At 40.5% G+C, this 15,496-nt stretch overlaps 1 protein-coding gene across 2 annotated transcripts in view; it reads right to left on the reverse strand.

Annotated features, from left to right (window-relative positions):
* The window catches only part of LOC106605012 (inositol polyphosphate-5-phosphatase A), a 198,892-nt gene extending 188,430 nt beyond the window's left edge, over nt 1–10,462 (reverse strand). For both annotated transcript variants that reach the window (XM_014200229.2, XM_014200220.2), the window contains exon 1: nt 10,004–10,462. In XM_014200229.2, coding sequence (XP_014055704.1) covers nt 10,004–10,075 — 72 coding nt within the window. In that variant the 5' untranslated portion in view covers nt 10,076–10,462. The remainder of the gene's footprint in view (nt 1–10,003) is intronic.
* Nucleotides 10,463–15,496: the final 5,034 nt, after the last annotated feature.

The raw sequence follows: 15,496 nt of genomic DNA on the forward strand, positions 1-15,496 counted from the left end.
TCCATTACATTTGTTGCATGAAATGGCCCAGGTGTCGGTCTTCTTTTTGACAGTCGTGTTGTCGTCGGTCTTCTTTTTGACAGTCGTGTTGTCTGTCTTTTTAATCCTCCAGTACATTAGAAAATATCTCCATCAGCCCCGACAAGAGGTTTTTTTCCACAAGCCGAGAAATCTGAACTGCTTTGACGTGCCATGATCAGGTGGTTAGCGGACAAATAATGGCTAAACAACGTTAAGTAATGACAATAAATAACATTGTATGCTAGCTAGCTTGGTTTATAAACTAGCTAGCTACAGTAGCTAACGTTAGCTAAAGAATTAGTTCTGTCTAGTACTGGCAAATAACAGATTTTATTTCAAATCAGCCAACCCATGACAACCTTTCACAATGGAGATGTAGTAGTTCTAATTGTTATTATCTTATCAACGAACAGCAATGTGTGGCTTCATTTGTCAAGTAGGCTAGTTACTTCGTTTCAACTCATGAAATACATCATATATTGGTGTAGCAGGTCACCAATCATAGTTTAAAACCGATAATTTTAAATCTGGATCAATGGATCTATGATTAAGTGGTGCAACACATCTGATGAATTATAAACCTAGATTAGCTCAAATCCTATATTATTTCACCCATGAAATCATATATTAACCAAAAAAAAAAAAAAAAAAGTGTTAAATAAATCAAAATTTGAGATTCTTCAAATAGACGCCCTTTGCCTTGATGACAGCTCTGCACACTATTGGCATTCTCTCAACCAGCTTCATGAGGTAGTCACCTGGAATGCATTTCAATTAACAGGTGTGCCTTCTTAAAAGTTAATTTGTGGAATTTCTTTTCTTCTTAATGCGTTTGGGCCAATCAGCTGTGTTGTGACAGGGTATGCGTGGTATACAGAAGATAGCCCTATTTGGTAAAAGACCAAGTCCATATTATAGCAAGAACAGCTCAAATAAGCAAAGAGAAATGACAGTCCATCATTACCTTAAGATATGAAGGTCAGTCAATATGGAACATTTCAAAAAATTTGAAAGTTTCTTCAAGTGCAGTCACAAAACCAATCAAGCGCTATGATGAAACTGGCACTCATGAGGACTGCTACAGGAATGGAAGACCCAGTTACCTCTGCTGCAGAGGACAAGTTCATTAGAGTTACCTGCCTCCTAAATTGCAGCCCAAATAAATGCTTCACAGCGTTCAAGTAACAGACATCTCAACATCAACTGTTCAGAGGACACTGCATGAATCAGGCCTTCATGGTCCATTGCTGTAAAGAAACCACTACTAAAAGTACACCAATAAGAAGAAGAGACTTGCTTGGGCCAAGAAACACGAGCAATGGACATTAGACCGGTGGAAATGTGTCCTTTGGTCTGGAGTCTAAATTGGAGATTTTTGGTTCCAACCGCCGCGTCTTCGCGAGACACGGTGTGGTTGAACGGATAATCTCCGGATGTGTATTTCCAACCGTAAAGCATGGAGGAGGTGATGTTATGGTGTGGTGGTGTTTTGCTGGTAACACTGTCGGTGATTTATTTAATTCAAGGCACACTTAACCAGCATGGCTACCACAGCATTCTGCAGTGATACGCCATCCCATCTGGTTTGCGCTTAGTGGGACTATCATTTGTTTTTCAGCTGGACAATGACCCAACACACCTCCAGGCTGTGTAAGAGCTATTTGACCAAGAAGGAGAGTGATGGATTGCAGCATCAGATGACCTGGCCTCCACAATCCCGACCTCAACCAAATTGAGATGGTTTGGGATGAGTTGGAACGCAGAGCAAAGGAAAAGCAGCCATCAAGTGCTTAGCATGTGGGAACTCCTTCAAGACTGTTGGAAAAGCCTTCCAGGTGAAGCTGGTTGAGAGAATGCTAAGAGTGTGCAAAGCTTTCATCAAGGCAAAGGGTGGCTACTTTGAAGAATCTAAAATATAATTGGATGTGTTTAACACTTTTTTGGGCAACCATTCTCTTGCTCATTGTGGACTGACCGTCCGCGGACATTGAAATTTGGTCAGTCCGCAGATGCACAGACGCCTGGACCACAGATGTCTGGACCGGCCTTAATTTGGCCGGATCATCTGAACCAATCATACACGTATATGTTTCACAAGTTTGGACAGTACAGTAGAGCACAGTAAAGAAAATGTATGATCGTTCAGATCAGTACATTGCAGTACAGTAGATCACAGTAAAGAACAGTAGCATATAGCACGCTAGAGTAGAGTTCAGTACAGTACACAAGGCATACTAGAGTTGAGTACACTATAAATTGGGGGGGGGTTGATACAGTTAGAAATCGGGGTATTATCTTGACAATATCATATTGTTTTGACAATATCGCAATATTATGCATTAGTTGGCCTTCACCTAAACCAAAATTCCAGTATTTTCCCTTCAAGATTATTTTAAAATTAGGTAGGCAATTTGTTTTCAGCGCTTTTATTTCCATGACTGATGAAAATGAATTTTCTCATGGCTCTCTTGCTCCTCTGCAGCAGACATATGGTGAGCAATATGTTTCGACCATCGAATCACAATACATATAGAAATGTAGATCGTATCGGTACCTAAGTATTGTGATAATATCATATTGTGAGGTCCCTGACAATTCCCAGCCCTATACTGAACTTTACTGTACTCTTTTATGTCCAAACTTGTGAAACAGACAGCTATGATTGGTTCAGATTTGGTCCGGTACAACCAAATTTGGTCTTGTTTGGTGGTGGAGCTCATTAAAATAATAGTCAGTGTGTAGAATAATTACCCAAATATGCAAAGGAGGATATAACATATTTCTACCTTTTGTACCTATTTAGGATATATTACCATGAAGAGAATGACATTCATATCCATAATTTTGCATTTCTGTGTAGTACAGATCAGGGACCGATTATGAAATTCTGTTACAGAGGGTAAATCCACTTCACTTACAATAACCAAAATAAAAAAATGTCACGTCATAGCTGACATCCCATTCTTTCAGCAGACATATTTAATCCTGATTCGGAGCAGATATTTAACATAAATTGAGAGATTTTACCAAAATTCTGATACCAAACTTCGCACCTGCAAAGTTCCTCCAACAAATGTGTCTTCGTAAAAATTTTTTTTTTTTAAATAATAATCTGTGTAAATTGTTTAAAGTAGTCCTTGTGCATAGAGTTGTATGGTTTGTTAAACTTTGAAATCAATGGTTGTTGCTGAGTCTCACCGCAATTCCGTTACTGTGGAATTGCCCATATAGTTATTTAAAAAAATATACACTAACCCTACAATAGGCCTAGTTATAACAAACATGTAGCCAATCAAATGTTTAGCGTTTTTTAGGGGGGGGGGGGGCGACTTCAACAACGTCTACACCAGGCCTGGGCAATTCATTTCCATGGAGAGCCACATTAGAATATATTCTAGCCATCGTGGGCCAGAATCATATTACAGGATTCTACATCATGTGTATGACTGTGTTGGCAGATATATCTACTGTAAATCACGTCCAGATATGCTACTTATTTAACTTTTTTAACATGCACAGAAATAAAAAACATCCATGTTCTCCTTGTGATTGGTATTTTCATTATTAAACATGCAATGAACTACATGGAGGGCATTCAGCACAAGAAAGAGAGCTCAACATTACATTTAAACTACTCAATCAGTGTGAGGATTGAAGCCTCTGATGGGCATTGACTAGAGCAGTGAAGTCAGATATAGTTTCTGACGTCGCTATGCGTAGGACTGCTGAGAGGTGAGTCAGTAAGAGATTATCTGTGCCTTGACTTGTTATATTTCATCACTGAAAATGTCTGTTCACATACATAGGTTGACCCAAACAGTACAAACATCGGAGCGACGACTAATCTTTGTTTTGTTCATCAAGAGATGCATGAAACCTTGTCAGTGACATTGTTTTGAATAGTTCTCCAATCACTGCATCAGACTGAAGATGGATAAGCTCAAGTTGCAGGTCAGTGGGAGCGTTATCCACATTGAAGAGGAAAGGAGAGGAAACCAACACCATGTCATTTTCCAACACTTTGAAAATCCTCAAAATGAACAGAAAACTCACCGTTCAAAGCACACAGAAGCGATGTATACGTCTCCCACTGGTCATCTGATAGGGAACAGACTAGTAGTGTCAGAAGTTTGGTGAGATTGTTGGCTTCTACTTGGAGGGTCAGGAGGAGTAATTTTCCCTTGAAGGCTTTGACAAGGCTGTACATCTGATGTGCAAAAAGGCCCTTCCTCGTAGTTTGGAATTCAGTTCATTCATGAGGCCATGATGTCCACGGAGAAGGCAAGATCAGCCAACCATTCATTATGTTGAGGGGAATCCACACATATTCCTTTCATTTGTAAAAACTCACCAATCTCCGACTTCAGGTCCCACACCCTTTTAAGCACCTTCACCAAACTCAGCCATCTCACGTTTGTGTGGTAGGGGAGATCAACATGATCCAACTCTGTCTCTTCCAAAAGTGAGACAAACTGCCTGTGGTTTAAAGATTTTGCTCTTATGAAGTTCACCACTTTAGTGACTGTATCCACAACATGGCTCATTTTCAGAACACGTTTACAGAGCACCTCTTGATGAATAATGCAATGCAGGAAAACATTCCTATCTATGTTCAGCTCAGCTACTTGATCTTGTATCCTTTGCAAAAGGCCAACGTTTTTTTTCCAGTCAAGTTTGGGCACCCATCAGTGGTCACACTGGATAAACTTTTGAAAACTCAGTCCCAGCTTGCCACACTCTTATTATCCTCCTCCAATAAATCTTTCCCTGTGGTTGTGGTCTTCATTGACTGCACTAAAGCAAGCTCCTCTGTAATTTCAAAGTCTGGGGTTATGCCTCCTAAGAATATCAACAACTGCGCCGCGTCACGTGCATCACTGCTCTCATCCAGGGCCAAGGAGAAATCCTGTACCTTGTCTTTCACCTGTTGTTCCATATTCTCTGCGATGAACAATGGCACGGCGTGTTGAGGACGTCTTGACAGGGAAACATTTTCAAACAGCTCTTTCTTGTCGGGGCAAAGTATTGCTGCAGAGTCAATTAAGTATTCTTTAATGAATTAGCGAATGGTTTATGTTTAGCAATTTTATTGGACAGTACATAGCTAGCTCTTGCAATTCCATGATTTGCTGAACGCAGTTTTGTGAAAAGTCCTTGCTGCTTTTGCAACTGAGAAAGCAACTCTTTCGATGCACTTGCCCTCTGCTCAGAAGACATATTCCTATATTTCTCTGCATGCTTTGTCTGGAAGTGTCGGGACAAGTTGTAGTCTTTCAAGACAGCGATGCTCTCTTTGCACACTAAGCACACAGCTTTCCCTGATACCTCAATAAAGAAATATTTCGATGTCCACTCTTGCTGGAACACCCTACATTGATTGTCTACTTTCCTTTTCTTGTGTAGACTAGGCACGGGCCGGATTCAGCACCAAGGACAGCGATCGAAATTCCTGCGATTGGACAGTTAGGTCCAACAGATGAAAGTGTAAGATACTATTGTTTTACAAAATGATCAAGGAAAAACAATAACTTGATGTCCCTGAACATACTTCCTACAGTCACTGACACCTTTCATTCAATGGGAATCGTACATAGGCCTACTGAGTCCAAACTTTTCACAGAAGCTGCATGGACAAAAATAATGTCCAATAAAAAAAATTAAAGAGGAATGTCTGTTGACAGTTTTGCTGATTTTCCTTTTTTAATAAAACAATACCAATTAGGCTACTGTGTGCCTCCGCTGGTAAAAATCGATGCCATAACCAATTACGTTACTGCTAAGACAAGCTTTTGGTGTGTCTTAAATATCACCAGTAGCGCTGCTTGAAATTGGCACACATTAAGGGCACACCTAAAATATTTCCACCCCTCAGCGCAAGCGAGCTGATATAAGGCAGGTAAATTACCAATCCTGGCACCAGGGTTGGAAAACAGCAGAGCGCGCGTTTGACACTAGTACCGCCTTAACATCAGCTGATCCCCTAATGTTAGATTCTGCCAAATAGGTCACAAAACACCAGAACTTGTGATCTCAACACAAAGCCTGTATTTGTTTCATGTGTGTAATTAAAAAAACATCACAAACAACTTACAGTCAAAGAGTCCATCCAAATGCCCAAATTCAACATCTGGAGTCTGGAAAAACATTTAATGTTTCAATGTCACTGCACGCCCACTAAAAACATGCCCAGTGTTTACTAGTTGAATGTACATTATGGCTCACATTAAAAGTCTGTTCTAAAAACAATAGCCTAGTATCCATAAGACACCCATAACTCAGCAGTCATGACAGGCAGTCTAATAACAGCCAGAGTGAAAAAACCCTTAGAGGCTCTTGAAATGTTGACACAACACTGAAAGTGATACAACTTGTTTGGAGTTGTAGCGTTCATATAAAAAGGTCAGTATTAACACGGAATTATGAAGAAAAAAAACACAGCTCTTATTCCTAACTGGGCTTACTTTGCAATTCTGTTCCAACACATCCAATTGTCATTGTACTGCTTACACTGTACTTAGGTTTAGCGTCTGTGGTACTCCATAGTCATTGCAATTTACTTAAAGGAAATACACAGTAAAAAGAACATGGTAAAGCGTTATCAAAGATTCTATTGGATGCTGAAGTTGTAGGAGCAGCCGAAGCAAAGACCATAACAACAAGTAGTTTGCCAAATATGCCTCTATGATCATCAAGTTAGCCATTCTAAGTTGAAAGGGTCATGAAAATGATGAACCAGCAGCTATTAGAAGGAAACTAGGATATAAACAGGTTTATTTAATACAGCATGAGAAACTTCAACAAAACTCTAATTCAAATAATCTACAGTCTACTCCACAACATGTCGGTTTCACTTTGTACATATTTACTATGATTGGCCTACAGGCTATACCTGTCAAGAAAATGCATCCAAATCCTTCTCACTGGACCCATACTGAATAGCAGATACAGTGCCTTCAGAAAGTATTCATAGCCCTTGACATATTCCACATTTTGTGTTACAGCCAGAATTCAAAATGGAATAAATATAAAATGAACAAAAATGTAAAACGCAACAATGTCATTTAATGAAATCAGTCAATATAAATAAATGCATTAGGCTGTAATCTATGGATTTCACATGACTGGGAATACAGATATGCATCTGTTGGTCAGATTCCTTAAAAAAATAAAGTAGGGGCATGGATCAGAAAACCAGTCAGTATCTGGTGTGACAACAATTTTACTAATGCAGCACGACACATCTCCTTCATATAGAGTTGATCAGGCTGTTGATTGTGGCCTGTGGAATGTTGTCCCACTCCTCTTCAACGGCTGTGCGAAGTTGTTGGATATAGGCTTGAACTGGAACACGCTGTCGTACACGTTGATCCAGAGCATCCCAAACATGTTCAACGGGTGACATGTCTGGTGAGTATGCAGGCCATGGAAGAACTGGGACATTTTCAGCTTCCAAACATTTTACAGATCCTTGCGACATTGGGCCATGCGTTATGTTGAAGCAGGAGGTGATGGCGGTGCATGAATGGCACGTCAATGGGCCTCAGGATCTCGTCACAGTATCTCCGTGCATTCAAATTGTCATTGATAAAGTGCACTTACTTGTGTTCATTGTCCATAGCTTATGCCTGCCCATACCACAACCCCACCATGGGGCACCCTGTTCACAACGTTGACATCAGCAAACCACTCACCCACACGAAGCCATCTGCCCAGTACAGTTGAAACCGGGATTTATCCGTGAAGAGCACACTTATCTGGCATGCCAGTGGCCATCGAAGGTGAACATTTGCCCAGTGAAGTCTGTTACGACGCCGAACTGCAGTCAAGTCAAAAGACCCTGGTGAGAATGGGAAGCAAGCAGATGAAATTCCCCAAGACAATTTCTACACAAACTATTCGGTTCTGCAAACCCACAGTTTCATCAGCTGTCTGGGTGGCTGGTCTCAAATGATCCTGCAGGTGAAGAACCCTGATGTGGAGGTCCTGGGTTGGTGTGGTTACACGTGGTCTGCGGTTGTAAGACCGGTTGGTCGTACTGCCAAATTCTCAAAAACGATGTTGGAGGTGGCTTATGGTAGAGAAATTAACATTAAATTCTTTGGCAACAGCTCTGCTGGACATTCCTGCACACTCCCTGAAAACTTGAGACTTCTGTGGCATTGTGTTGTGTGACAAAACTGCACATTTGTGTGGCCTTTTATTGTTCCCAGCACAGGGTGCACCTGTGTAATGATCATTCTGTTTATTTAGCTTCTTGATATGCCACACCTGTCTGGTAGATGGATTAACTTGGCAAAGACGAAATGCTCACTAAAGGGATGTAAACAAATTTGTGCACAACATTTGAGAGAGAAAAATACATTTTTGCAAATTATTGAAAATGAAATATACAGAAATTTAATTTACATAAGTATTCACACCCCCGAGTCAATATGTTAGAATCTCCTTTGGCAGCAATTACAGCTGTGAATCTTTCTGGGTAAGTCCAAGAGCTTTCCACACCTGGATTGTACAATATTTGCACTTTATTTGTTTTTTAATTCTTCAAGCTCTGTCAAGTAGGTTGTTGATCATTGCTAGACAGCCATTTTCAAGTCTTTTCAAAGATTTTCAAGACGATTTAAGTCAAAACTGTAATTAAGTTAATTTCTTTACCACATTTTTTGCAAACAGGATGCATGTGTTGGAATATTTTTATTGTGGAGTAACTACAATGTTGTTGATCTATTTTCAGGTCTCTCCTATCACAGCCATTAAAATCTAACTATTTCCAAGGTCACCATTGGCCTCATGGTGAAATCCCTGAGCGGTTTCTTTATTCTCCGGCAACCGAGTTAGGAAGGATGCCTGTATCTTTGTAGTGACTGGGTGTATTGATACACCATCCAAAGTGTAATTAATAACTTCATCATGCTCAAAGGGATATTCACTGCTTTAAATATTTTTACCCATCTACCAATAGGTGCCCTTTTTGCGAGGCATTGGAAAACCTCCCTGGTCTTTGTGGTTAAACCTGCGTTTTAAAATCACTGCTCGACTAAAGGACCTTACAGAAACATTATATATGTGGGCTACAGAGATGAGACAGTCATTAAAAAAAATTATGTTAGATACTATTATTGCACACTTATGTGATTTGTTATGCACATTTTTACTCCTGAACTTATTTAGGATTGCCTTAACAAAGGGGTTGAATAGTTATTGACTCAAGACATCTCAGCTTTTCATTGAATTAATTTGTGAACATTTCTAAAAACGTAATTATTTGACATTATGGACTATTGTGTGTAGGCCAGTGACACAAAATATCAATTTAATACATTTTTCATTCAGGCTGTAACAATATGGAAAAAGTAAATGGGTGTGAATACTTTCTGAAGGCAATGTATATGTTGCCCATCTGAACGCATGAGGAAAATGTACTATCTATGGACAAACAGACAAAAAAAAATACACCTATATCTCTATTTTAAAAAAATGTTTTTTTTACAAAATAGTGTACTTCTATGAGAATTTAAAGCCCCTAGGTGAAAGTCAAAACAGGCACGCTAAATCTCCGCCTCCACTCCTTAGCTATGTCACAATAATGTTTTCAAGTAGTCTAGGCCATGATGGTAGACTACTACTACCATTTTACAGCAAGCTGCAGGACAGAATGATCGATGTAACCCGAGGCAACGTCCCAACAAATCGTTTTTTCCCCAAATCACTGTTAGTGAAATGATAGAGGCTACAAACATGATCAATCTTGACGGCTATAGAGGCCCACGCTGTGGTTGTGTTCATAGAGTGAAGTAAGGTATGTTACTTACGACGCTATAATAAAAGACTACCTGACATATCGAGGGCCCAGGGAACACAAATTGAAAGCGGCATTGTTGAATACATTGTAACCAACACATGAGGACAACATTCACATTAGTTACAAAGAAATAGTGTAGCAGACACCGTGTTTCAAGCTGTCGCAGGCGCAGCAACTCACATCTTCAAAGAGCGATCCAACGTTGGCTGTCACGAGCAATATTCCCGAGCCTGCTGTCACCTTCCCCGCCATAACTCTTTCAGAATCAAAAGTGTACCGGACTTTGACTGTTTTAGAATTTAAAGTAGCACAAGTCGTTAAATGTTTGAGGCTGATTCGGTTAAAATACTGAGGAAAATACTGCAGCCAGGTTTGTGACCGCTCTGCTCGCTCATACTAGCAAGGCTCGTGCATCTAGTTGCTTGCTGAAGGTCTGCTGATGTTTTTGCCTACTTTTTCACATTAACCGCCATCGTAAAAGTTTCCGTTTTAATCCATAGCGACTGCTGGCCTCTGGTTCATTTCAACGTGGAGTGTTTTTCCCTGGCTTTTGCAGTGAAAAAGTCTCACTCGTAAGCCGCGACTCAGTCAGGACCATTGCCTTTGATTGTTTAGAGAGGATAGGCTAGAGTCCTTCACTGTCCTGACGTCACCAAGCGAATGTAAAGATGGAGCTTTTTTAAAAGGGCAACGCACCGCTAGACACGCCGAGCAAGAGATTGCCTTTCAGAGCGCTTGCAAAAAGGCCACTTGACTTGTTGTTGCTCAATAAAAACAATTCACCTAAAATGGGGGGGATATAACTGTCCTACCTAAACAATTGAATGCCCTATGTATGAAGCTTCTGTCATAACAATGTCATAACAAAGACAGGTTATTACTAACCTTCTGTAGTGACACAGAAGCTACATGATAGAAAACTGTGCTGGTCAGCTTATTAGCAAGGTGAAAGCACTATAGTCAACACCTTACCTAAAAACGGGGTTGTTATTAGAAATTGCAAGCAACTGGTGTTGCAGCTGCAGTGTGCTTGAGTCAGTGTAGGAGATATGAACGGCCTACATCATTTTCTTATTGCAGATTACACTATCTTTACTGTTCTTTTCTAAACCAGTAGTTATTGTTGACCTGATAATAGATACATTGTTTGTTTTCCAATTTACATATATGCCTAGATAGGGTTGGCATTGAGTAGCGTATATAGGCTACCATCATTTCTACATCTACAAGCTGGGAAATTGAAACGTTTACCTCTTTAAGAGACCAGTGCCTCCTCCCATGCCATTTCATTGTATGAAGTTGGTGGGGCCCACCTGACTTTTTTTTTTCTTCCAAAGTTATCAAAGTGGTTAGAGGCCTTTTTAATCTCTAATCGTCATTCAGTTTTAAGATGGTTTCTCAATGCTCATTCAAAATGTACCTAAAAGACAACAAGTTTGTGAAGGCCTTGCAACCTTCATCTTACTAAATGGCCCATGACATAAAAGTGATTTGCTGTTACACGCCATTACCTCCCCTAATGGTCTGGAGGAACAAGTGAGGTCACAAATTGGCCTCTTCGCTCAAATAGTTCTCGGCTGGCAAGAATGTCAGATACATGAGAACATACAAGAACCAATCAGGGAGGGTCATATTTTGTGAGGAGATGACAAGATGGTGGAGGCATGATCCAAACGGGAGGGGAGATAAGCAAACGGGGACACGGTGGAAGTTCCTTAATGTTTTGGTGTTTCCACCTTTGGGGGTTGTGGGATAGTGGGGAAGGATACATGGCTCATTGAGATTTTGTGAAGAGAGCAAGAAGATTATCACCATACATTGTTCAGTGTCAACAGCTGTGTCTGGCAGTGTGTGTGTGTGTGTGTGTGTCAATGACTGTATATGAATGGACAAAACCACTGATCACATGACACCATTCATTTTTATGTGAAGACTCAATAGCACATTGAAGCCAAATTAAAACTGTCCAGATGGTGTCTAATGGAGACAGAACTCGCGCAGATGGAGCTAATCCAGGAAGTGACGTTGCAGGCTAGCTCAGTGAGTGGCTGCAGTCCAAACACATTATTTTTACCCCTTCAGCCCTTGCGCTATCCACTTTCCCTTGAGGGAATCCCCGTCGAAACCGGATACAGTTTGATTGCCATCTTAAGTGGAAGTCCAATTCACTAACGTTGCTCCCTCGGCCCTTTAGAAATCGAGGGAGTGATTGAACAACTTTGGTCACTTATGGGGTTGATATGACCCACAATTCAATGCAAACTGTAGTCACATGTCAAACTCTGGTGGAAGTGAAATGTCAAATGTAATCAACAAGGCTGCAATTTCAGCATGTCAGAAAAAAGTATGAAGCTAGCTTGCAAAAATAATATTGGGGTCACTTAGAAATGTCCTTGTTTTTGAAAGAAAAATAAATAAATTGTTCAGTAAAATAACATCACATTGATCAAAAATATAGTGTAGACTTTGTTAATGTTGTAAATGACTATTGTAGCTGTAAATGGCAGATTTTTAAAGGAATATCTACATACAGTTGAAGTTGGAAGTTTATATACACCTTAGCTAAATACATTTATACTCAGTTTTTCACAATTCCTGACATTTAATCCTAGTAAGAATTCCTTGTCTTAGGCCAGTTAGGATCACCACTTTATTTTAAGAATGTGAAATGTCAGAATAATAGTAGAGAGAATGATTTATTTCAGCTTTTATTTCTTTCATCACATTCCCAGTGGGTCAGAAGTTTACATACACTCAATTAGTATTTGGTAGCATTGCCTTTAAATTGTTTAACTTGGGTCAAACGTAACGGGTAGCCTTCCACAAGCTTCCCACAATAAGTTGGGTGAATTTTGGCCCATTCCTCCTGACAGAGCTGGTGTAACTGAGTCAGGTTTGTAGGCCACCTTGCTCGCAGACGCTTTTTCAGTTCTGCCCACAAATTTTCTATAGGATTGAGGTCAGGGCTTTGTGATGGCCCCTCCAATACCTTGACTTTGTTGTCCTTAAGCCATTTTGCCACAACTTTGGAAGTATGCTTGGGGTCATTGTCCATTTGGAAGACCCGTTTGCGACCAAGCTTCAACTTCCTGACTGATGTCTTGAGATGTTGCTTCAATATATCCACATAATTTTCCTCCTCATGATGCCATCTATTTTGTAAAGTGCACCAGTCCCTCCTGCAGCAAAGCATCCCCACAACATGACGCTGCCACCCCCGCGCTTCACGGTTGGGATGGTGTTCTTCAGCTTGCAAGCCTCCCCTTTTTCCTCCAAACATAACAATGGTCATTATGGCCAAACAGTTCTATTTTTGTTTCATCAGACCAGAGGACATTCCTCCAAAAAGTACCATCTTTGTCCCCATGTACAGTTGCAAACCGTAGTCTGGCTTTTTTTGGGCAGTTTTGGAGCAGTGGCTTCTTCCTTGTTGAGCAGCCTTTCAGGTTACTCATTTTAATGTGGATATAAATACTTTTGTACCTGTTTCCTCCAGCATCTTCACAAGGTCCTTTGCTGTTGTTCTGGTTTGATTTGCACTTTTCGCACCAAGGTACGTTCATCTCTAGGAGACAGGACGCTTCTCCTTCCTGAGCGGTATGATGGCTGTGTGGTCCCATGGTGTTTATACTTGCGTACTATTGTTTGTGACAGATGAACTTGGTACCTTCAGGATGAACCAGACTTGTGGAGACCTACTATTTTTTTTCTGAGGTCTTGGCTGATTTCTTTTGATTTCCCCATGATGTCAAGCAAAGAGGCACTGAGTTTGAAGGTAGGCCTTGAAATACATCCACAGGTACACCTTCAATTGACTCAAATGATGTCAATTAGCCTATCAGAAGCTTCTAAAATCATGACATAATTTTCTGGAATTTTCCAAGCTGTTTAAAGGCACAGTCAACTTAGTGTATGTAAACCTCTGACCCACTGGAATTGTGATACAGTGAATTATAAGTGAAATAATCTGTCTGTAAACAATTGTTGGAAAAAGTACTTGTGTCATGCACACAGTAGATGTCCTAACCGACTTGCCAAAAACTATATTTTGTTAACAAGAAATTTGTGGAGTGGTTGAAAACGAGTTTTAATGACTCCAACCTAAGTGTATGTAAACTTCCGACTTCAACTGTAGGCTGCTGGCCTTCTAGGCAGAGTTCCTCTGTCCAGTGTCTGTGTTCTTTTGCCCATCTTAATCATTTATTTTTATTGGCCAGTCTGAGATATGGCTTTTTCTTTGCAACTCTGCCTAGAAGTCCACCATCCCAGAGTCGCCTCTTCACTGTTGACGTTGAGACTGGTATTTTTGTGGGTACTATTTAAGGAAGCTGCCAACTGAGGACTTGTGAGGCATCTGTTTCTAAAACTAGACACTCTAATGTACTTGTCCTCTTGCTCAGTTTTGCACTGGGGCCTCCCACTCCCCTTTCTATTCTGGTTAGAGCAAGTTTGCACTGTTCTGTGAAGGGAGTAGTACACAGCGTTGTACGGGATCTTCAGTTTATTGGCAATTTCTCGCATGGAATAGCCTTCATTTCTCAGAACAAGAATAGACTGACGAGTTTCAGAAGAAAGGTCTTTGTTTCTGGCCATTTTGAGCCTGTAATCAAACCCACAAATGATGTTGCTCCAGATACTCCACTAGTCTAAAGAAGGCTTGTTTTATTGCTTCTTTAATTTTTACATTTACATTTAAGTCATTTAGCAGACGCTCTTATCCAGAGCGACTTACAAAATGGTGCATTCACCTTATGATATCCAGTGGAACAACCACTTTACAATAGTGCATCTAAATATTTTAAGGGGGGGGGTTAGAAGGATTACTTTATCCTATCCTAGGTATTCCTTAAAGAGGTGGGGTTTCAGGTGTCTCCGGAAGGTGGTGATTGACTCCGCTGTCCTGGCGTCGTGAGGGAGCTTGTTCCACCATTGGGGTGCCAGAGCAGCGAACAGTTTTGACTGGGCTGAGCGGGAACTGTGCTTCCTCAGAGGTAGGGGGGCCAGCAGGCCAGTGGTGGATGAACGCAGTGCCCTTGTTTGGGTGTAGGGCCTGATCAGAGCCTGAAGGTATGGAGGTGCCGTTCCCTTCACAGCTCCGTAGGCAATCACCATGGTCTTGTAGCGGATGCGAGCTTCAACTGGAAGCCAGTGGAGAGAGCGGAGGAGCGGGGTGACGTGAGAGAACTTGGGAAGGTTGAACACCAGACGGGCATCAGGACAACAGTTTTCAGCTGTGCTAACATAATTGCAAAAGGGTTTTCTAATGATCAATTAGCCTTTTAAAATTAATTAAATTAACTTGGATTAGCTAACACAAAGTGCCATTGGAACACAGGAGTGATGGTTGCTGATAATGGAACTCTGTACGCCTATGTAGATATTCCATAAACATTTGCCGTTTCCAGCTACAATAGTAATTTACAACATTAACAATGTCTACACTGTATTTCTGATCAATTTGATGTTATTTTAATGGACAAAACAATTGCTTTTCTTTCAAAAACAAAGACATTTCTAAGTGACCCCAAACTTTTGAACGGTAGTGTATATACATTGATTTTAGCATTGGCAAATTGACTTAGTCTCGTAGTGAGGAGCCTATAAAACGTTGCTAGATACATAAATATATTTTTTGCAATTCTGAAATGCATTGAAATAAATTACCAAACTATA

This window comes from Salmo salar, chromosome ssa01, assembly GCF_905237065.1.
Source record: "Salmo salar chromosome ssa01, Ssal_v3.1, whole genome shotgun sequence".
In the NCBI taxonomy this organism is placed as follows: domain Eukaryota; kingdom Metazoa; phylum Chordata; class Actinopteri; order Salmoniformes; family Salmonidae; genus Salmo; species Salmo salar.